Raw genomic sequence first — 22,968 nt, 5'->3', positions numbered from 1 at the left:
CTCTGAGGCCCTGGGTGTGGGTGGACCTGTCTGGATTTGGACTCGGGGCTCTCTGGCACCCCCCAGAGTCCGAGCAGAGAGATGCAGCCCCTCTGCAGTCTTTCCTGTGGAGAGGCGGGACCCTCAGGAGCCAGACCCGGGGAGCCTTTCCTGCACTGGGAGAGAGTAAGAGGGGGTGGTGGCCGCTGGGGACTAAGTGGAACTGGAGCCGGGTGGAAGAGGAGCGAGACGCTGACCCGAGGGCGCTGGCCTTGCCTGGAGCCAACCTGGATTTGATCCCCAGCACCCACATGCTCCCCGAGCCCTGCTGGGAGTGACCCCGGAATGCAGAGCCAGGGTGTAAGCCCTGAGCAACACTGAGTGACAGACCAGCCGCCCGGGCCTCCCCACCTGCACGGGGAAAGGGCTCACTGCCTTTGTACCATCACCTCCGCCTTCCTGGGCCTTCTGCTCTTGCCCCCTCTGCTTCCTGCCGCTGCTGGTCATTGCAGGCCCTGGGCCCTGGGCGGGCCCTCCTCAGCTGCTCTCCATTGGAATAAAGGCCTCTGCTGCCCTTCTGGCGTCCTGCTCCCTGAGCGTCACCCAGCCCTCCCTCCCTGGGAGGAGAGGCGGGCAGCAGGCCCCGGGGCACCTTGCCCTCAGCTGCAAGCAACGGATTCGGGCAGTCTCCGCCCGCTTGCATTTATTCCCAAACTGCTGGATTTGGTGGGGGAGATGCCACCCCCCCACCCCCCAAGTCTGCAACCAGCAACCTGAAGAGCACCCCCATCAAGGCACCCAGGGCCCACTGCAGGAATGCAAATGGGTCAGGATGCGGCGTGCCACACACGGGGTGGTCTCCCGTCCCAGAGGCCGGCAGTGCGGGGCGGCGGCAGGAGGGCCCAGCACTGGCCCCTGCACTTGGCTCTCAGGGGTCAGTGGAGGCAAACCACCAGACTTGCTGGGCACACAGATGTCCAGACAGCAGAATTGAAAGCCAACCCCGCGTGCCAGTCCCAGGGGAAGGACTCAAGTCGGCGATGCCCGAGGCCGCGGGAGGTGGCAAGGGAGAGTCACCCGGCCCCTGCCTGACGGCGCGGCTGTCCCCCAGAAGGGTAGAAAGCGTGTGTGTCTGATCCCACGTGCCCCATCCCTGGGCACAGCGCTGGTCCCCTGAGCCGCAGTCAGGAGTGGCTCCTGGGTTAGCCCCCATGGTGAGAGTCCCAGCCCCTGCCCTGACCGACCCCAGTCATTTGTCATTTGTCCTGTCTCGCAGACAAGCTCCTTTTCCTGAGGGTGGCGGCTCTCAGCAGGGTAGGTCTGGGCTGGCGGGGTGGGCGGGGGGGGGTGGGGGGGGCAGGGACAGTGCAGACCCCACAGCCCTGCGGCCGTGAAAAGGAAACGGACTGTGTTCATGTGTCACTTCTTCCACCAAAGAGCACCTCGAGGGCGACGCGGTTTCACAGGTCCCCCGGGGGTCACCGTCGTCCTTGCACGCTCCTCTGGAATGTGGTCCCTCTTCCAGCCAATACCACGAACACGAGGGTCATGGGGGAGGGGGGGTCTCAATCCTCTGCTGCATCTGGGCCGGCCCAGCTAGGTGGGGTCCTGGTGGCCAGCAGGGGTGTCCTGCAGAGGCTGATCCGGACGGTAGAGGATTTGGTGCAGCAGGTTACGGGCAGCTGGGAGGTCGTCAGGATCTGAGGGGGGGCAGACAGTGTGTGTGTGTGTGTGTGTGTGTGTGTGTGTGTTTTGGGGGGGGGGGTGGCAGGTCAGGGAGACAGTACAAACAGGCTATGGGGCTTGTCTTGCAGGGGACAGACCAGGATTTGAAACCCAGGACCCCATATGGGTCCAGTAGGAGTCAGCCCTTGAGTACAGTGCCAGGAGTAAGCCCTGGCAGGAGTGGCTTAAAAATGAACAACAACAAAAAAAGTGCTGGTGGGGCTGGGTAGGGCGTTTGCCTTGCACGCGGCCAACCCGGGTTCGATTCCCAGCATCCCATAGGGTCCCCTGAGCACCGCCAGGGGTAATTCCTGAGTGCAGAGCCAGGAGTAACCCCTGTGCATCACCAAGTATGACCCAAAAGGCAAAAAAAAAAAAAAAAGAAAGCTGGTGGACTGGGAGTCAGCAATGGAGACAGGGATGTATGCTGTGCATGCCCAAGGAACCCAGGCCGATCCCCCCGGCCACACGGCTCCCAGACCCCGCCAGGGCCCCCGAGGGGGCGGCCAGCGCCAGCTCAACTGGGCGCAAGCAGCACATCCTGCCAGCTCAGAACGGAAGTAGGGGGCCAGAGTGACTGCACAGCCGGAGGGTGTCGGACTCAGGTTCGATCCCCACCCAGCACCCCACAGGGTCCCCCCCGCAAGCACTGCTGGAAGTGAGTCCCCGAGTGCAGAGCTGGGAGTGAGCCCTGAGCACTGCGGGTGTAGACCCGTGTGTGCAGGACGGGAGAGTACTACTGGGGACCCCAAGAACTGCCACCCCCGTCCCCCCAACCAGATGAAGAGGGTCTCACGGGCGTGTCCTGGCCGGCGCTGCCGCTTACCCACGCCCAGCTCCGCCAGCAGGCGCTGGTACTCGGGGTCGGGCCCCAGCACCTTGAGCAGGTTGGTGGACTCCATCCGCTCCAGCCGCACCTCCCAGTACACGTAGATCTTCTGGTTGAAGGTGACGTACACGAGGCAAGGGCTATTGTGGCCCTCCTTGCAAGCGTACAGGCCTGGGGCGGGGGGGGGGGGGAGGTTAGGGGGCAGGAGAACAAGTTTGGGGGCCCACAGTGCACGGTGAGACAGCCAGTGCGGCGCACCCACCCACCCCACAGCGCCACGGCCCTATTCCGCAGGGCACTCAGTACCCTCCTGGCCATCCTGGGCGTGGGGTGCCACAGGAACGAGAGCCAGGGGTCGGGGAGAAAGTACGTGCCGGGATGAGGTGCTTATCTTGCCTGTGACCAAGCCGGCTCCATCCCGGGTACATCTGGTTCCCTGAGCACCACCAGGAGTGGTCCCCTGAGCCAGGAGCAAGCCCTGAGCACTGTCGGCTGGTCGCCGAGGACGCTCTGGGGACATGAGCGGCGGGGAGCAGGGCTGACCGTCCAGGGGGCAGAGAGCAAGGCTCTGACGTGGCGGCCAGCCCAGCCCAGCTCAGGCTGTGGCATGTGCAACCAACCCACACGGGCCGCTCCCGACCATCCCTCAGTGGCCAAAGCTCTTCCTGGACCCCCATAGGAGATTCCTGCTGCCACCGAGGTCTCGGCTGGGGACGAGCCCAGAGTTCTGACGGTGTCTGGTGGGAAAACACTTTCCCAGTCTTCACACATCCCCCCACCCTGCCTACAAATACTCAGAGGCAGGACCGCGGGGAGGGTGCGGGTCCCACTCGTGGGGGACCCTGGTTCAATCTCCAGAACCACGCATGGCCCCCCAAGCACCACCAAGGGGGTTCCTTACTAAGCACAGGGGTCAGAGCCACAGAGAGCACGGTGGATAAAGTCCTCGCCTGGCATGCAGTCGGCCCTGGTTTGATCCCCAGCATCCCATAGGGTCCCCCCAGCACCGCCAGGGATAATTCCTAAATGCAGAGTCAGGAGGAACCCCTGAGCATGGCTTGGAGTGGCTCCAGAGCCAAAATAATAAAAAATTTAGAAAGGAGGGCCGGAGTGATAGCATGGTGGGTAGGGCGTTTTGCCTTGCACGCGGCCGACCTGGGTTCAATCCCCGGCATCCCATATGGTCCCCCGAGAACCACCAGGAGTAATTCCTGAGTGCAGAGCCAGGAATAACCCCTGAGCATCGCTGGGTGTGACCCAAAAAGACAAAAAAAAATTTAGAAAGGAAGGAGTGATTCGCACAGGGACTGGAGGAGCCTGTAAGCCTTGCTGGGTGTGGCCCCCCCCCCCCCGAATCCAAATAAGTAAATGTAACACTCAGAGATGGAAATTCACTGTCTCTTGTGTCCCCTGCGTTAGGGAAAAAAGGCAACCGAGTGCCCAGCCCCAGCCCTCTAACCAGAGGGCCAAAACACACGTGTGTGTGTGTGTGTGTGTGCGCACGCGCGCATGTCTGTGTGTTTATGTGTCTCTGTATATGTCTCTTTGTGTGTTTCTGTATGTGTCTGTGTGTCTCTGTGTCTGAGTCTGTGTCTGTGAGACTGTGCCTGTGAGACTGTGCATGTGGACTACGGCAGGGGTGTGCTGAGAGAGCAAACGGCTGCCCACCTGCGCAGAAGGCTCGGATGTTCTCGTCCACCTGGAAGCGCACGACGGTGCGGCTCTGGTCGATGATGTACGTCTGTCCGTCCCAGGCGCATGCCACCACCTCCTCCTGCCCGTCGCCCTGGAAGGGGCCCCGGGCAGGATGCAGGAGCGGCCAGGAGCCGTCTCGGAGAGGGCTGGGGTGGCAGAGCTGAGGGAGGCGGGTTGGCCGCAGCTGGCCGGCTGCAGAGGAAACCCTCCCCTGCGCCGGGCACCGAGGCGGGGCTGCCAGCCGAGGGCCCTTACGTAATGCCGGGGAGCAGACAGGCAAAGCAGACAGTCGCCATCCCGATTTCATGCTCAGGAAACAGGAGCTTATGGAAACAAAGTGATCGCTCCAGCTCGCTGGGCCAGGCCAGAGGCAACTCAGGACACACAGCCTGGCTGTGTGTGTGTGTGTGTGGTGGTGGTGGGGGGGGGGGGGGGAGGCACTAACGGCAGCCCCACCCCCACGCCCGGGGCAGCGCCACACACAGCTCGGAGAAACAGAACTGGAGAAGAAAAATAAAGCGTATCCGGAGCCAGGACTCATCAGTCACTCCGGAAGGCCCTCCTGGGAACTGGCTTCTCTTTGAAGCCGTTATTCTGCAGGAAAGCGCTGACCCCCCCCCAACTCTTGTCCAGCAGGGCAGTAAGCGAACAAGGCTGGCCCAGCCGCACTGTGGGAGGCCACAGGACTGGCTTCCCTCACCCCCCAAACACTAGCAACCAAACGCTCAGCGTCCTGGAGCGTGGGGGACGCAGCCCGAGAGGGCTCTACTGTCCTGAAGGTGCAGGCGAGGGCCGGGAGGGAGGAAGTGTGCTTCATACGAGGGGTCCCGGGGTGCCCGCCCCAGCACCCGCACCCGCAGAGCTCCCCGTCGGAACCTGGTCCATGGCTCACAGGGTGGCAGTGCCCAGCCCTGGCTGGCTCCCTCGCCTTCCCACCCCACCGGTCACCCCACCCCCAACAAACAGGACGCTGGCAGAGCGGGAGCTGGGGGGTGGGTGCTGCCCCCCCCCCCACCCCGGGAAGGGTGTCTGGGGAACCGTGGCGTCCACCCACCGTGACATCCAGTTTCTCCAGGGCGAACAGCTGATGGTCCACCTGCACAGACCACAGCAGCTTGTCGGCCCCCTCCATCAGCTTCAGTGTCCCTGCAGCGGGGAGAGGGGCCAGGTTGGGGGCATCACCCTGGGGCATGCCGCCCCCCCATCCCCCCACCCCCACCCCCACCAGCAAGGCTAACGCCGGAAACTCACCGTCCAGCGTGCAGAGAGCAAAGAGGCCAGAGCCACTGCTGTCCGGGGAGTGGCCTGCAGGTGGGACCGATGGACACAGGGGCGGACGGGCAAGACCAGAGCAGATGGGTGAGGGGCCAAGGCACGCGGGTGGTCCTTCCTGTAGCCCCGCCAGCGTGCGAACCCCCACCTACCTCGCTTGATGTCGCCGACCAGGTGTGTGGAGACGTTCTTGTTGTGGATGCGGCCAGATGTCTGGTGCAGCACAACATCTCGGGAGCCGGGGCATCCCTGTGGGGAGTAGAGGGTCACGGGGGGGACCCCACGGCCGAGTTCCCCAGGACCTGGGTGGGCCACAATTGCTCTGAGAGCCCCTAGAAGGTGAAGCAGCCTCGAAACCGATCGCTCAGTCTGCTGGGCGTGTGTGCCCAGCAGCAGGTGGGAAAGACAGGGCGGGACCTTGTCAGCGTCTTCTGGGGACCACCGGGGGGGGGGGGGGGCCGGGGGGGGAAATCCCTGTGTTCCGGGGCCCCCCGAGAACCATCTTCAGTGGGCCACAGAACTGAGGCCGCCTCCAGGCACCCCACATCACTGACCCCAGGCTGGCTTCCCCTTACCTGTTGGCCTCCGTGCCCCCCTCGGAGGCGGCAGGGGCCCCGGGGTCCTTGTTCCAGGTGCACAGGAGGACGGCATAAGCACAGCCGGGCTGCGACACCATCAGCTCAGGAGTGCCCAGGGGCCCTGGCATGACAGACAGACTGTCCACCTGTGCCGGGGGACGGGGGCTGAGCGGGAGCCGAGGGGGAGAGCCCACAGGGAGCCTGCCCGGGGTCGCCCCCACGTGGGTGCAGCCGGGACCTGCCCTGGGATCCCTCCGCACTGCCCTCACTCACCGTCCCCTCCAAGACCCCGCCGGGGACAGACCCCCTCTGCGGGGACCCGTCCTTCTTCCCGCGTCACAGCCAGGCCCAACTGCTCTCCCCCCCCCCTTCCTCCCCATCCCAGGAGCTCCGTGCCACGCCCGGCCTCTGGCCTACCTGCCCCTCCAGTACCCACTTCTTGAGTGACACCAGCTGTCCAGCTGTATGGTCGGCGCCCTCGCCCAGGTCCGTCCAGCGGAAGGCGCGAACCACCCGGTCCGTGTAACCGAGTAACAACTCGAAGCGTCCATCTCCGTCTGGAGGCAGAGCCCAGGATGAGCGTGGAGGCCCCATGGTGCTCCCGGGATGCTCCACGCGGCCCATCCCCCCCCTGCCCCGCTAACGTCACACCACTCAGTAGACTCGCCTGGAAGCCAACGCCTGGCCCCCCTGCAGCTCTCCCCCCCACACACGCCCCTCTAGCCCCGCTCCATAAGTTCTGGCACTTCCCGTGTTCTCTTGGAGACACAACCCACGGGGCCTGATTCTTGCCGTCCATTCACCTTCCAGACAGAGGGAGGACAGCGATATTATCTGGAGTCAATTAGCTCCCACGTTACAGAAACATAGCATTAACTGTCTTCTTGTGCCCATACTAAAAGGACATGGCGGGGCTGGAGCGATAGCACAGCGGGTAGGGCGTTTGCCTTGCACGCAGCCAACATGGCCGACCCGGGTTCAATTCCCAGCATCCCATATGGTCCCCCGAGCACCGCCAGGAGTAATTCCTGAGTGCATGAGCCAGGAGTAACCCCTGAGCATCGCCGGGTGTGACCCAAAAAGCAAAAAAAAAAAAAAAAGGGCATCGCTCTGAATTAAACTATGCAGAGGACTTAAGGGGAAGAGAAAAACAATATTTACAAGTCAACAGAGCAGACAGAAAGAAGTGACAAGTAAACCCAGAAGAATGTGACCACTGTGATGGGAGTAACCCAACAAATCCAGCTCTGTTCTCGCAACTTAAGCCTCAGCTGCCCTTACTTCCTAGCACCCCCAAAAGCAGGGTCCCGATGAGGGACTGGATGGACCCAGGGCAAGCGGTGAGCTATGTGATACCGTGGCATCGAGATGGGTCTGGCCAAAGTGCCATAATGCACTGTAGCACTGTCCTCCCGTCGTTCATCGATTTGCTCGAGCGGGCACCAGCAACGTCTCCACCGTGAGAGTTGTTGTTACTGTGTTTGGCATATCGAATACGCCACGGGGAGCTTGCCAGGCTCTGCCGTGCGGGCGGGATACTCTCGGTAGCTTGCCTGGCTCTCCGAGAGGGACGGAGGAATCGAACCTGGCTCGGCCAGGCTGGGCTGCGCGCAAGGCAAATGCCCTACTGCTGTGCTATCGCTCCAGCCCCAGTGCCATCATGCTTAACTGTAAGTTAAGAGCTTGGTCGTGGGCAAATGTTGTCATGATCCAAAAAGCCAATAACTAGATTCAGACCCTGCTGCGGTTAGGAATGAGGGAGGACCGTGCACTGGGGAGGGCATCTGCCTGGCACGCAGCTGACCCGGGCTTGGTGCCCTGGTAGGCATGATCCCTGAGCACAGAGCCAAGAGTAAAAGACCACCACTGCCGGTGTGGCCCCAGACCCTCCCCTTCTCCCTCCGGCACTGAAAAAATAAGTACTTTGCTGACTGCAGTACCAGGGGTCACATACAAGCAAGCACTGACTGCTGAGTCACCTCCCAGCCCCGTGGGCACGTTTGTTTGCTCGGGCGCCTCCTGGCTCTGTGCTCAGGGACACTCATGGTAGGGCTCCAGGGGGCCACGTGGGGGGCTGTGGGTGGAACCCGGGGCCAGTCACCTGCAAGGTAAGCATTGCCTGCTGTACTATGGCCCCAGTCCCTGTTTCGTTGTCTTTATATTGTTTCTTCGGAGCAAAGGACTGGGAAGGGCAGCAAAATTTTCTTCTCTTTTTGGTTTCAAGCCACAGTTTCTGGGCAGCACTGGAGGGAGGAGGCGGGGGGCGGGGGGAGCACCCCCTCCCTGCAGAGCCTGTGCTCCAGCCCTGGGGCTCTCTTCCTGGACTCAAATTCTACTTTTTTTTTTGGGGGGGGGGGATAGGGAGGGACACACAGCAGCTGTGCTGGGGCTGCACCCCGCGGGTGTGCAGGGAGTTGGTGATGCTGGGGAACCACCCGGGGCCTCCAGCCTGCACCGTCGCCCTCTGGGCTCTCCCTGGCCCCCAGCCCCAGTTTCCGTCTTTTCGTTCACCGTGACAAATCCAGGTGCGGAATCACAGCTGATTTAAAGGGGCTGGAGCGATAGCACTGCAGGGAGGACGTTTGCCTTTTGCACGCAGCCGACCCGGGTTCGATTCCCAGCATCCCGTATGGTCCCTAAGCACCGCCAGGAGGAATTCCTGAGCGCAAAGCCAGGAGTAACCCCTGTGCATCGCCGGGTGTGACCCCCAAAAGCAAAATAAATAAATAAAATTGGTTAAAAAAAAATTTAAAAAAAAAAAAGGACTCAAGGGGCGGGAGCGATAGCACAGTGGGGAGGGCGTTTGCCTTGCACACAGCCAACCTGGGTTCAATCCCCAGAATCGCACTGGGTCCCCCAAGCACTGCCAGGAGTGATTCCTGAGTGCAGTTAGGCGTAACCCCTGAGCATCGCTGGGTGTGGTCCCAAAAGCCATAAATAAATAAGCACTGTCCTCCTGTTGTTCATCGATTTGCTCGAGCGGACACCAGTAACATCTCACAACAAATTGTGAGACTTGTTGTTATTGTTTTTGGCATATCAAATACTTCACGAGGAGCTTGCCAGGCTCTGCCGTGCAGGCGAAATACTCTCGGTAGCTTGCCGGGCTCTCCGAGAGGGGCGGAGGAATCAAACTCGGGTCGGCCATGTTGGCTGCATGTAAGGCAAACGCCCTACAGCTGTGCTATTGCTCCAGCCCATAAATAAATAAAAAATAAAAGTACTTGCAAAATGGGGCCAGAGAGCTAGTCCAGTGGGTAGGGCGCCTGCCTTACACATGGCTGACCTGGATTCAATCTCTGGCACCCCTCACCCCCACCACAAGCAGAGCCCAGAGCACTGCCAGCTGTCATCGAAAACAATAAAATGGCCCCCAAACTTTCGACTGCATGCATCGCAAGTGTGCATGGAGGGCTGGAGAGAGACAGCCCAGGGAGGGCGTTTGCTCTGGACGTGTCTGACCTGGGTTCCCTCGCCGGCATCCTATCATACGGTCCTGAGCCCCTTGCCAGGTGTGATTCCTGAACCCAGAGCCAGAAGTGACCCCTGAGCATCGCTGGGTGCGGTCCAAAGACTTTAGAAAAAAATAAGAGGTGGGGGGGGCACCACTATTTCCTGGGCGGTATACCGACCCGAGAACTGGAGGGGCTGCCAGTCCCCGGACCCCAGCCCCCCGCACTCCCAAGAGGCCGCACGCCCACCGATGTCGCTGATCAACATGCCCTTGGTATTGGCTGGGATGTGCTGCTTGAAGGCGGGGCGCTGCTCCTCGGCCGCCAGCGTCTCGTGGTGCCCAGACGCGTCCGGGGCCTTGGCGGGGGTGAGGTCACACAAGTGAAACCAGCCTTCGGCGCTGATGGCCACCACCAGGTTCTGAGGATGACAGAGGCACAGAGGGGTGGGGACTGGGGGACGAAGCAGGGGTGTGGGCCCGCGGGTCGGCGCCCAGAGGTCAGGGATCCCGCCCACGCGCGTGTTCCTGAGCACTTACTTTCCCTTTAATTAATTTATTTATTTTGCTTTTTTGGGTCACACCCAGTGATGCACAGGGGTTACTCCTGGTTCATGCACTCAGGAATCACCCCTGGCAGTGCGCGCGGGGGGGGGGGGGGGATCCTATGGGATGCTGGGAATCGAACCCGGGTCAGCTGCGCGCAAGGCAAATGCCCTCCCCGCTGTGCTATCACTCCAGCTCCTTACCTTCCCTTTATTGCACACATCGCCAACCCCGACACAGGTCAGCTGCAGAAGGAGAGAGGGAGGCTCAGGGAGACCCCTGGAGGGGCGCTGGGCCCCCCCTGCCCTCCAGGACCTGAGGACCGGCTGGTTTCTGAGGACCATCGCTTGCCCCCAAGCCAAACAAACACCCACAGCCCCTGGTCACCGCGTCCCTGAGCTCAGGGACACGGTGACCGGAGCAAGACTGGTCCAAGCCAGGACTCCGTGTCCCTCCCCGCACGGCCCACGCTTCTGAGAACAAACCATGCCCTGGCAGGAGCAGGTGTGCCACGGCCGGCTGTCATCATTCTTGTACACAGACAGCTTCCCGCTGGTGTCGCCCACCACCAGTTCATTTAACTGCAGATGGGGAGAGAGAGAGAGAGAGAGAGAGAGAGAGAGAGAAAAGGGGCAGACAGTGAGACGGATGGGACCCCAGGGGGGATCACAAGCCCCCTGAGCCTTCCCCAACTTCATCACAAATCTTGCGGGCACGAGGGCAGGAGAGAGAGTACAGCAGGTCGGGGGCTTGCCTTTTGAGCACGGCTGATCTGGGTTCGATCCCCCCAGCTTAATGGTCCCTGAGTGATCCCTGAGCACTGAGCCAGGAAGAGGTCCCGAGCACCACCTCCTGTGTGGTTCTCCCGCCCCACCCCCAGAAAAAAACAAAACAAAACAAAAAAAGCATAATAAGAAACAAATGGGACATGCTTTGGGGCTGGAGCCATAGCACAGCGCGGAGGGTGTTTGCCTTGCACGCAGCCAACCCAGGTTCGATCCCTGGCATCCCGTATGGTCCCCTGAGCACCGCCAGGAGTGATTCCTGAGTGCAGAGCCAGGAGTAACCCCTGTGCATTGCTGAGCGTGACCCAAACAGAAAAAAAAAAAAATGAGACATGCTTTGAAGAGACCCCCCCCCCCCCAGGGTCGACACCTGGGGAATCTAGCCTCCGACAAAGAGATGCTGAAGACAAAGAGACTGATCCCTACTCCTCCCGGCCGAGCATGACTCTTGGATCTCGTTGGGTCTGAGTAAACAGGGAATGGGGTGCCTGGCGGGCACAGCGGGCAGGGGTGCAGGGGGCAGGATTCACACTCTGCGCCTCCCGTGTCTCAGGGGGCAGCTGAGCTCTCAGGAGGGAGCCTCCCACCTGCCGCCTCGCGTCCCCCTGGACAGAGCCTCCCCCGGGGTCCTGATGTGGGTCTAGAGCTTCGGTCGGGCAGTTGCCCCCAAGGACTGGCTGCCCTGTCCTGGGGCGAACGTGATCGGGAAAGTGGCTGCAGCAACCACCACTTCCACAAATAGCCCTTGACTTCCCCTCGGGAGGACATCCAACCCCCACCCGCCTTCCTGTTCTCAAAATAGAGCGCGCTAATATCTGATTTTCAGGAGATTCGGTTCCAAAGGCAACAAAGATGGAGCAGGTGAGCCGTCAGGAAGAGCCGGAGACGGGCCTGGAAGGCTCTGGGCACCCGCCCCGCCCGGCACGCAGCAAGGGCACCCAAAGCGGGCAGGGCGGGTGGGGTCAGACACAGCTCGGCAGCCTCGCCTGTTTCTTCTGTTTCCTGGCCGCCCGTGTTCTCTCTTGAACACATCTCCCCTCTGTCTCTCCCCTCAGGTAGTTCGATATAAGATTCAATAAAAACTATGCTGCTAAAAAAATTTTTAAAACTATGTTGCTTTAGTCATAAATAAATAAATAAATAAAGTAATAAAAAAAAAAGAATTTTTTTTTTTTTGCCTTTTTTGTTCACACCCGGTGATGCACAGGGGTTACTCCTGGTTTCATGCACTCAGGAACGACTCCTGGCAGTGCTCGGGGGGGACCACATGGGATGCTGAGAATCGATGTGGCAAGGCAAACGCCGTCCCCGCTGTGCTATCACTCCAGCCCCCTCAAAAGAAATGTATTATTGGGGCTGGAGAGATAGCACAGCGGGGAGGGCGTTTGCCTTGCAGGCGGCCGACCTGAGTTCGATTCCTAGGATCCCATAGGGTCCCCTGAGCACTGCCAGGAGTAATTCCTGAGTGCATGAGCCAGGAGTGACCCCTGTGCATCACCGGGTGTGACCCAAAAAGGGAGAAAAAAAAAAAGAAATGTATTATTAAATCCACTGGAATTTAATAATAGTGACTGAAGTCAAATGCAAGATTTTATTATTTTTTTAAGAGGCATGGAAGTTTGCAGGGCTCTCCTACCTCTGAATCATAAATCACGTTTATTTACATCTGATCTGCTCCAGTTGAGGGTTCAATACAGTGGGTGCTCTAGAGCCTGGGTTTTGTTTTTGTTCGTTTTTTTTCTTTTCCCCGGTTTGGGGGCCACCACAGGTGGTGCTCAGGGACTGAACGGGGGTGGAGCTGGGGCAAGGCAAGGACCTGAACCCGGAACTATATGTCTGACCCTGAGACTCGCTTTTTTTTTTTTCTTTTTGGGTCACACCCGGCGACGCACAGCGGTAACTCCTGGCTCCTGCACTCAGGAATGGCTCCTGGCGGTGCTCGGGGGACCCTATGGGATGCTGGGAATCGAACCCGGGTCGGCGGCGTGTAAGGCAAATGCCCTCCCCCCTGTGTTACTGCTCCAGCTCCGAGACTCGCTTCTTAAGAGAGAACCCGTGTGGGAATATGAAACTGAATGTGAAAAAAATCCATGAAAGAAAAATAAAATGTACTGAGCTGGAGGGAGTGAGCAATCAATGGGCCGGAGGGCACCTGGGCATGAAGGAGGCCCGGGTTGGGCCCCCGGCACCACATGGTCTCCTGACCACGGCCAGGAGTGACCCCGGAGCACAGAGCCCACAAGCAGCGTTTTGGCATGTCAGGCGTGGCCCCCAAACCAAAACAATTCACTTATTTATTTTGGGGGAAACACCCGAGGGTGCTGGGGGAACCACAGGGAGCGCTGGGGGCAGAACTGGGGGGGGGGCAGCTGTACGCAAGGCAAGTGCCCCCGTACTACTGCAACTGGCTCCTAAAAAAAAACAACTTTAAAAATAAATGAAATGGGGGGGATGGTGCCACCAGGAGGCCAATCTGTAACTGTGAGGCGAGTGCATCAGCAGCCTGATGGCGCCGTCAGACTTCCAGATACCCCAAAATTGCTGCTGTGTCTTTGGCGAGACCCCAAAAACTTGGGGCAGAGTTTACCAAGAAAGTAGACGGCCAAAAGTTAGGTAAGTGGGAAACACACCCACAAACCACCTCCGGCTCAGCTATATAACTGGAGGCATGGCCTCTCTGGTTCCTGATCGAACTGCTTAACGGCCGTGATCCCAGAGACTCAGAAATGAATCTCAGAACCCAAAGGCTTTTGGCAGAAATGTGTCCTGTTCCTGCAGTAGGTTATTGGCGCTGGGCCACTCCAGGTGGGAACAAGTTTCGTGCCTTGGTCTGTTCCCCCTGGCGGCCCAGTGACCGCCATCCTCCAGAAGCCACTGGACAGTCAGGTTTGGGCCTGCAGTGATGAGACATGCGGGGCCTCGCCAGGAACTGGCCCTTTCCTCCCCATCCCAACAAGACCCCAAGTTACTGCCTACAAACGTCCTCTCTGGCGCCTGATCAAGCTGATTAATGGCCATGATCCCAGAGACTCAGGAGCAAATCTCAGAACCCAGAGGCTTTTGGCAGAAATGCGTCTGACCACAAGTAGGTTACTGTCGCCGGGCCACCCCAGGGGGGAAAGGGTGTTGTCCCTCCACCTGCTTCCTCCTGGCAGCTCGGTGGCCATCATCCTCCAGAGGCCATTGGACAGTCGGGTTTGGGCCCGCAGTGATGAGACACACAGGGCCTCACAGGATGGGGGTGGACCGGGTCCTGTCCTCCTCACCCCAACGAGAACCCAAGTCATCACCCACGAATGGCCTTTCTGGATCCTGATCAAGCTGCATAACGGCCATGATCCCAGAGACTCAGGAGCAAATCTTGGAACCCAGCAGGTTTTGGCAGAAATCCCTCCAGATTTAAGAGTTAAAATTTCAGAATTTCAAAATCACGCGGCCACTACTGCAGCCACGCGACATCATATGTTATTCATAACCAGCAATAGAACACAAATTGTCTACTGTTGCCTTTTCAGCAGATCTGAGTGTTGGGGTAAAATCTCAAATAATAATGGTGGGACTGGTGTCAAAATATTGAATGTGATCAAAGTAGAGAGAGAGTAAATGTGGAAATCATCTGCCCCACAGGTAGGGGGAGGGTATGAGATGGGGGTATACTGGGGTTGTTGGAGTGGAGAATGGGCACTGGTGAAGGTACGGGTGTCTCATTGTATGACCGATACTTAGACCCGAAAGCTTTGTAACTGCTCTCATGGTGAGTCAATAAATACATTTATAAAAAAGTAAGATAGAGTTTTTGCCCAATTCAACCAGCTTAATCAGTGGCTGAATAAATAGCAGTACTCCTACATAAAAATAAATAAATAAATAAAAATAAATGAAATGACCCATAAGGAGCCCCCCCAGGTCTGATCCCCGGCACCCCAGAGGAGCCCGAGCCCCACCAGGAGTGGTCCCTGAGAACTGAGCCAGGAGTAAGCCAGGAGCACCACCAGGTGTGGCCCCAAGACCACACAAAACCAACCAAAACACCCAACCCCCCACCAACCCCACTGAAAGCAAATCACAGGTACCAAGAATGTCTATCTTGTAAGGTTGTCAGCAGAGTGGTGCACGGGGCAGCCCCACAGAGTGAGTTTCCACTCGAGGAAGCATTTCCCTCCCAGAGGAGGGCACCTGGCTTCTGTCACCACACACACGATGGTGGCTTCTCCCAAAACAGCACTTGGGGGACCATGAGCTGTCACAGCCCAAATGCGGAGCTCCCGCCCGCAGGGCATGTGCTGTCCCCAGCAGGGCCAACCCCATCTCCACCCCCACTTTTGTTTTGGTTTTGTTCTGCATTGCCAAAGATATTTTTTCTTTTTGGCTTTTGAGGGTCACAGCCAGCAATGCTCAGGGATTATTCCTGGCAGTGCTGGGGGGGCGGGGGGGCGGCTATGGGAGCCAGGTGTTGAGCCCAGCGGGCCGTGTGCTGTACTTACCGCGTCAGCCCCTGCAACACCAGAGACAGACCGTAGGAATAAAGACCTATAAGCACTGCTCAGGGTGTGGCCCTAAAACTAAAGCCAAAGGCATAAAACACACAAAAAGAGCAAAAAGAGAGAGAGAGAGAGAGAGAGAGAGAGAGAGAGAGAGAGAGAGAGAGAGAGAGAAAGAGAGAGGAGAGAGGAGAGGAGAGAGGGAGGGAGAGAGAGAGGAGAGAAGACCATCACCATGCTCAACCCCCCCCCCACCACCACCGTAACCTCCTTAGCTTTGACCTAGGTAGAAGCCACAAGCAGGGGCAGGTTGAAGAAACCCTATAAAGGCCACCTTGAACAAAGGAAGGGCGCGTATATGCTGCCCGAACCCATGTGCTGCTTGTACCCACATGGCCAAGCATATGTGGTGCCCGAGCACATGTGTCGCCCGCATCTCTCCTCTTGAGATGTGGACTTTCATGCTTTCCTGTCTAATGCTGGGGTGTGTGCAGGGGCTCTCTCTGCCCTTGGAGAAGCCTGGGATCTCTCTTGAGCATGTTACTCTCCCTCTTTCCCTTCAAAACCTCCAATTTAAAAAAAAAAAAAAGAATGGGGCTTATAAACTTTATATACTACTTTTTTTTTCCCCCAAGATACTAATGGGCTGGAGACATATTACAGCGGGGAGGGTGTCTGCCCGACAGGCATCTGACCCACGTTCAATTCCCAGCATCCCACATGGTCCCGCAAACATCACTAGGAGTGATTCTCTGAGTGCAGAGGCAGGAGTAAGCCCTGGGCATGTGGCCCAAAAATCCATTTTAATTTACTTATTTTTTGCTTTTTGGGTCATACCTGGCGATGCACAGGGGTTCCTCCTGACTCTTCACTCAGGAATTACTCCTGGCGGTGCTCAGGGGACCATATGGGATGCTGGGAATCGAACCCGGGTTGGCCGCATGCAAGGCAAACATCCTACCCGCTGTGCTATCGCTCCAGCCCCCAATTCATTTTAATTAAAAAAAATAAATGAAATACCTAATATTGCAGAACCAAGTTTGTAACAACGCAATGAACTTAGGAAAAATGCAATTTCCATAAAAAATCTGGTGCTATGAAGCTATGAGGAGGAGGGAAGAGATTGCATCCCCCCTTCCTTCTATACAAAGACGACAACCAGACAAAGCACATTTTAAAACTCCTTTCTATTTTACTATTCTAAGAGTGTCCCTTGATTTCCTCGTAAAATTGTGCTGCTGGGCATAAGAAGAAATGTAAGAGCCCAGAAAACATGACAGAAATTCATGAGCGGAACTTTCCACCCTAGAGGAAATCAAGTCGATAAATAAAATGCCTTTTCATCATAGCCCAAGGAGGATGGGAAAAGGATGCTTTTAGACTGGGGTTTCTACTGGAGGGGGGCAGGAAGGAGTGCAGTGAGGTGACCATGAAACGCAGAAGGGCGGTACGTTAAAAAGAAAGCAGCCGGGACAGAGAGACGGCACAGCAGGTAGGGCGCTTGCCCTGAGCATCACCGAAGTGGCCCCTCCCCCCCTCAAACTGAGCTCCCATTTGACCCAGCAATACCACTCCTGGAAATATATCCCAGAGAGGCAAAAAAGTATAGTCGAAGTGACATCTGCAATTGTTTGTTCGTTGCAGCACTGTTTACAATAGCTAGACTCTTGGAAAAAACCTGAGTGCTCGAGAACAGATGACTGGTTAAAGAAAATTTGGTACATCTACACAATGGAGTACTATGTAGCTGTTAGAAAAGATGAAGTCATGAAATTTACATACAAGTGGTACTACATGCAAAGTATCATGCTAAGCGAAATGAGTCAGAAAGAGAGGGATAGATCGCACAAAAAGATCACATTCATCTGGGGGACATAAAGTAACAAAATAGGAGATTAATACCCAAGAATAACCGAGATCAGTACCAGGAGGATTACTCCATGGCTTAGAGGCCAGCCGGGCATTCTAGGGGAAAGGGCAGCTCAGATAGAGAAGGGAGCACCAAATAAAGGGTGTTTGGAGGATCCTCCCAGGAGGGGAGATGCACGTTGAAAGTAGACTATGGACTGAACATGATTGCCACTCAATGACTCTTTTGCAGACCACAACACCCAAAAGGAGAGAGAGAACACAAGGGATTGCCCTGCCACAGAGGCAGGGTGGGATGGAGGGGATGGGGGGTGGGAGGGATGCTGGGACCCGTGGTGGTGGAGGATGGGCGCTGGTGGAGGGATGGGTACTTGATCATTGTAAAATCGAAACCCAAGCACAAAAATTTGTAAGTCTACAACTGTACCTCATGGTGTATCACTAATAAAAATATTTAAAAAAAAGAAGAAGAAGAAGATGAGATAGTGGGTAGGGGATGGTCAAGGTGCTCTGCATTAAAAATGTGAACTAGGGGCTGGAGCGATAGCACAGCAGGTAAGGTGTTTGCCTTGTACGTGGCCGACCCGGGTTCGATTCCCAAAATCCCCTATGGTCCTCCAAGCACCACCAGGAGTAATTCTTGAATGCAGAGCCAGAAGGAACCCCTGTGCATCGCAGGGTGTGACCCCAAAAGCAAAAGGAAAAAAAAGTGAACTAGGCAGGGGCGGGGGGGTCAGAACAATAGTACAGCGGGTAGGTGCTTGCCTGGCATGTGGCAGACCGGGTTCTATCCCCGGCATCCCCTGGGGTCCCCCTAGCACCACCAGGAGTAATTCCTGAGTGCAGAGTAAGGAGTAACCCTTGAGAATCGCCAGCTGTGGCCCCAAAACCTAACTCAAAAAATTAAAATGGCAAAGTATGGCAGGTAAGGTGCGCGTCGTGCATGCGGCTGAGCCAGTTTCAATCTCCAGCATCCTGTGTGGTCCCTGAGCACAGAGCCAAGAATAAATCCCAAGGAGCAAAACAGAACGGCTGATACGACTCTTTGCCTCGTCTGAGGCTGAATCCGGTTCGATCCTTGACATCCCACATGGTCTCCTGAGCACCGCCATGAGTGGTTACTAAGTTCAGAGCCAGGAGTAACCCTTGAGTATGCCCCCAAAACAAAAGGAAGAGTGAGCCCCGAACAAACACAGAATGACTGCACTCATTTGCGGAATATAAAATAATACCGACTAACACCTAAGGACAGGAGAGACAAGGGCCAGGGTTGCTCCGCGGTTTGGAAACCTGCCTTGTGTGCTGGGGGGAAAAGGCAGTTGGGATGGAGAAGGGATCACTAAGTCAAAGACGGCTGGAGGAATCGTTCGGGATGGGAGATGTGTGCTGAAAGTAGACTAAGGACCAAACAGGATGGCCTCTCAGTACCTGTACTGCAAACCACAATACCCAAAAGTAGAGAGAAAAAGAAGGAGAGAAGGAAGGTGCCTATCACAGAGGCAGGGGGTGGGATGGGCTGGGGATGGAGGGAGGGATACTGGGAACACTGGTGGTGGAAAATGCATACTGGTTGGAGGGATGGGTGTTCGATCATTGTATGACTGAATGTCAATCATGAAAGCTTTGTAACTGTATCTCGTGGGGATTCAATAAAAAAAAAAAAGCCCTGAGCATTGCTGGGTGTGACTCAAAAACAAATATATATATATATACACACATATATATATTTTTTTTTAAAAGAAGAGGCTGGAGGGGACCGGAGCGATAGCACAGCGGGTAGGGCGTTTGCCTTGCACGTGGCCGACCCGGGTTCGATTCCCGGCATCACATATGGTCCCCCAAGCACCACCAGGAGTAATTCCTGAGTGCAAAGCCAGGAGTAACCTCTGAGCATTGCTGGGCATGACCCAAAAAGCGAAAAAAAAAAAAAAAAAGAAGAAGAGGCTGGAGGGATAGCACAACAGGGAGGGTATTTGACTTGCACGCGGCTGACCTGGGTTTGATTCCCAGCATCCCATGTGGTCCCCTGAGCACCGCCAGGGGTAATTTCTGACTGCAGAGCCAGGAGTAACCCCTGTGCATCCCCGGGTGTGACCCAAAAGGGAAAAAAAAAAAGGGGAAGGAAGAGATAGTAAGACACTACAGTAGCACAGAGCGTAAGGAGCTTGTCATGCATGTGGTTGACCCAGGTTTGATCCCCGGCACCCCATATGTGTGACTCCTGACCACAGCTAGGTGGCAGGAATAAGCCCTGAGCACAGACGGAAGTGGCTCAAAATCTAACCTCCTTTCTGGGGGGATGGAAAAAAAAACAGTGAGATAGGACCGGGAGGGGGTAGCGGGGGGCTGGGTAAAGCATGCTTGGCATGCTGCTGACACTGGCTCCATCCCGGGCACCAGACAGGAATGCTCCCTGAGCACCCCCAGGGGTGGCCCCCTCCCCGGCCTCTCCCCAGAAAGGCAAAACAGCGAGAACTTTGCACCATAAACAGCCCAGCCACGCTGCTGCTCCACTCCTTTACACGTTGTTCTTTTAAGCGCTGGGGCTGTAACTTTTATACAGTTTAATCAATGCCTCTCGCGGCACTGCTGTTTGGAGGGCTCGCACACAGTCTGACCCGGGAATTATGAGAGCTGGGGCTTTTGCTCACTCTTCAATTCCCAGAATCGAGCAGAATCCTTGGCACCTAACGGGCAGTTTAATAGAGAGCCGCAGGAAACTCTAACCAAATACCAGCAAGGAAGCCAACACCTACTGTTAGCTGCGTGAACAGTTCTGCTTTAGTCCACTCATTTATTTAAATCAGCAAAGGGTGGCCGGGCGGTAGTACAGTGCGGAGGGGGCTTGCCTTATACATGGCCAGACCAGGTTCAAGCGCCAGGATCCCATACGGCCCCCCTGAGGACCACCAGGAATGATTCCTGAGCAAAGAGCCAGGAGTAAGAAACCCTGAATATTGTTCGGTGTGGTTCCAAAACCAAAAACTAAATTGGAAAAAAAAAAAAAAAAGGAAGGACATCTGAGTGTTAAAAAAAAAAAAATTGGGGCTGGAGCAATAGCACAGCAGGTAGGGTGTTTGCCTTGCATGCGGCCAACCGGGGTTCGATTCCCAGCATCACATAGGGTCCCCCGAGCACCGCCAGGAGTAATTCCTGAGTGCATGAGCCAGGAGTCACCCCTGTGCATTGCTGTGTATGACTCCAAAAGCAAAAATAAATAAATAAATAATGATTTTTAAAAAGGTACAAATCTTTTTTTCCCTTTTTTTTTTGGTTTGTTTTTAGGCCACACCCAGCAATGCTCAGGATTTATTCCTGGCAGTGCTCAGGAGACCATATGAACTGCTGGGGGGGGGGGTGCTCAGGGCTCACTCCTGGATCTGTGCTCAAGAATCACTCATGGTGGTACTCAGGGGACTATTTATTGGGTTGGGAATCAAGCCAGGATTGGTTTACTGGGAGGCAAGCTTCTGAACTACATACAGAGTACTACCATTCCCGCCCACTCATTTTATAATTTTGCAATTCAGCAAATGGCTTCAAGTGGTGGTGCATGGACCTGTCTTACATGTGCAAAGTCCTGGGTGTATCCCCATTTGGCCCCACCCTATACACCCCAAGACAGTGTGCACCTCTCCCTCTACATAAACACACACACACACCAGTTCATAAATGGAGAGTTGAAGAGATGCTTGGCTCAAGTGATGGAGCACACGCCTAGCCCTGGGGTTCCATCTCTGACCCAGGCACCCCTGGGTGTAAGCACTGGCTCTGCTCCCCCTGCCCCTCAGCATCTCAAAAGCCAGCCCCTAATTTGCTTGCCGGCAATGCTTAGGGGTTTCTCCTGGCTCTGGGCTCGGTCATTGCTCCTGGAGATGCTCTGGGGACCATATGGGAGTTGGGGGGTGGGGAGGGCGGATGAAATCCGGGTACAAGGCAAGCGCCCTACACACTGTACTATCTTTCAGGCCCCGCACTGTTTATTTTATTGGTTCCAGGCAGTGCTGGGGGGACAGGGAAGGGAGTGGGGGGTGGACTCCTGCCAGTGCTCCGCGCTGGGAGGACCATAGGCGGTGTGCCCGGCTCTAGCTGGGATCAGCAGCATGCAAGACGAGGGCCTGAACTCCTGTACTATCTTTCCCACCCGGTCTGTCGTTGGTGATGTTAACTGGCACAGGGGTCCTGAGACATGGTACAGTGGGCCAGGTGGTGCCTTGCAGGCGGTGGACCCTGGTTCCATGGCTGGCTCCACACAGGGTCCCCCAAGGACCGACAGGAGTGACCCCTGAGTGCAGGGCAGGAATAAGCCCTGAGCACGGCCGGGGGAGGGGGGGGGGCATAACAATAATAATGAAAATTGGACGGGCTGAAGCGATAGCACAGCGGGTAGGGCGTTTGCCTTGCACGCGGCCGACCCGGGTTCGATTCCCAGCATCCCATATGGTCCCCTGAGCACCGCCAGGGGTAATTCCTGAGCGCAGAGCCAGGAGTGAGCCCTGTGCATTGCCGGGTGTGACCCAAAAAGCAAAAAAAAAAAAAAAAAAAAGAATGAAATCATTTTAAGTTGTGAGTTGTGCCCCAACAAGGAAGCAGAAACAAGACAGGGACACTCGTGATGGGGACAGCATCCGATGCGATGCCAGGACCGGAGGAAGGAGGATCTAGTGCAGGGCCAGAGGCCTGAGGCCAAGGGGGGCGTTTTTCCGTCTAATTCTGACGTTTGGATAAAGGGATCGGAGAAGGGACGCTGCTGGGGGGGGGGGCGGAGAGCGGTGCTCAGCGTTCCAGACGCAGGAGACCGGGCCGACGTGGGCACCCGACAGTGGACCGGGCAGAATGTCGGTTATGATTGTCCCCGAAAAGCCAGGGGCAGAGCCCGCGGCGTCGCGCGGGGCGGGGCTCGGACTGAACCGGGGCCGGCAAGTGGCTCCCCCGCCCAACGCCGGCAGCCGCACTGCGCAGGCGCGCGGCCCCGACGGCCCAGGCCCCGCCCTCGCCTCCCGCACTGCGCACGCGCGCGGCACCGGCCGCCCCAGCCCCGCCCCTCCGCCCCGCCCCCCCCGGCGCGACCCCGCCGCGCCTCCCGCACTGCGCATGCACTGACCGTATCGTTATCGACGTCTCCGAGGCAGATTGCGTGCGGGAAGAGACTCCCGCTAAAGTCCAGGGCTACGCGCTGCACGTAGCTAACCGACCTCATCGCACCGCCCCCGGCCCAGGCCGCCGGGAGCCCGCGAAATCGCCCCCGAGCCCCTCCCGACAGCCGCCCGAGCGGAAGTTGCGTCACCGCCCGAGCGTCCAATCCCAGGCTTCCGCGCTCAACCTCGGCCGGGAGGCGGGCGCTCGGGGCCCTCGAGGCAGGGGCGGGCCCAGCCCGTGAGTGACAGGGCCGTAGCCACTCCCTTTCTCCCGAGGGCTGCGGAGCCGGAGTAACCCGTTCGTGGCCGGACCTTTCTGTTCCCCTGGCAACAGGGCTCACTCTAGGGCTTGGCTTGATAGCCTTGACCTCCCCTCTTTTTAACCCTAGCAAATGAAGAATCCCCACCCCACACCATCCCTGAAAGTTCATAAGAATCGTAACACTGATGAGGATTTCTTTTTTTTTTTTTTTTTGCTTTTTGGGTAACACCCAGCGATGCACAGGGGTTACTCCTGGCAGTGCTCAGGGGACCATATGGGATGCTGGGAATCGAACCCGGGTCGGCTGCGTGTAAGGCAAACGCCCCACCCGCTGTGCTCTCTCCAGCCCCTGATGAGG

The 22,968-nt window shown here is 57.1% G+C and overlaps 1 protein-coding gene across 1 annotated transcript; it reads right to left on the bottom strand.

Moving 5' to 3' along the window:
• Window positions 1–1,575: 1,575 nt before the first annotated feature.
• Window positions 1,576–22,518, bottom strand: ITFG2 (integrin alpha FG-GAP repeat containing 2). Its single transcript, XM_056117867.1, has 12 exons — window positions 22,315–22,518; window positions 10,561–10,656; window positions 10,279–10,320; window positions 9,780–9,951; window positions 6,496–6,635; window positions 6,084–6,224; window positions 5,653–5,749; window positions 5,480–5,533; window positions 5,283–5,374; window positions 4,202–4,319; window positions 2,531–2,704; window positions 1,576–1,679 (listed from the first exon to the last, which is right to left on the bottom strand). The coding sequence occupies exons 1-12, from the start codon at window positions 22,408–22,410 to the stop codon at window positions 1,576–1,578; spliced, it is 1,326 nt and encodes a 441-aa protein (XP_055973842.1). The 5' UTR covers window positions 22,411–22,518.
• Between the last annotated feature and the right edge of the window lie 450 nt (window positions 22,519–22,968).

The sequence above is a fragment of the Sorex fumeus genome, unplaced genomic scaffold (assembly GCF_029834395.1).
Source record: "Sorex fumeus unplaced genomic scaffold, SorFum_2.1 ptg000036l, whole genome shotgun sequence".
NCBI lineage: Eukaryota > Metazoa > Chordata > Mammalia > Eulipotyphla > Soricidae > Sorex > Sorex fumeus.
This window is presented reverse-complemented; position numbering and strand designations above follow the sequence as displayed.

Coding starts and splice junctions, on each gene's coding strand:
- ITFG2 (XM_056117867.1), bottom strand. CDS start 22,410: ATGAGGTCGGTTAGCTACGTGCAGCGCGTAGCCCTGGACTTTAGCGGG. Junction 10,321..10,560: donor CCTGCTCCTGCCAGGGCATG/GTTTGTTCTCAG, acceptor CTCCTTCTGCAG/CTGACCTGTGTCGGGGTTGG. Junction 2,705..4,201: donor CATCCGAGCCTTCTGCGCAG/GTGGGCAGCCGT, acceptor CCCCCGCCCCAG/GCCTGTACGCTTGCAAGGAG.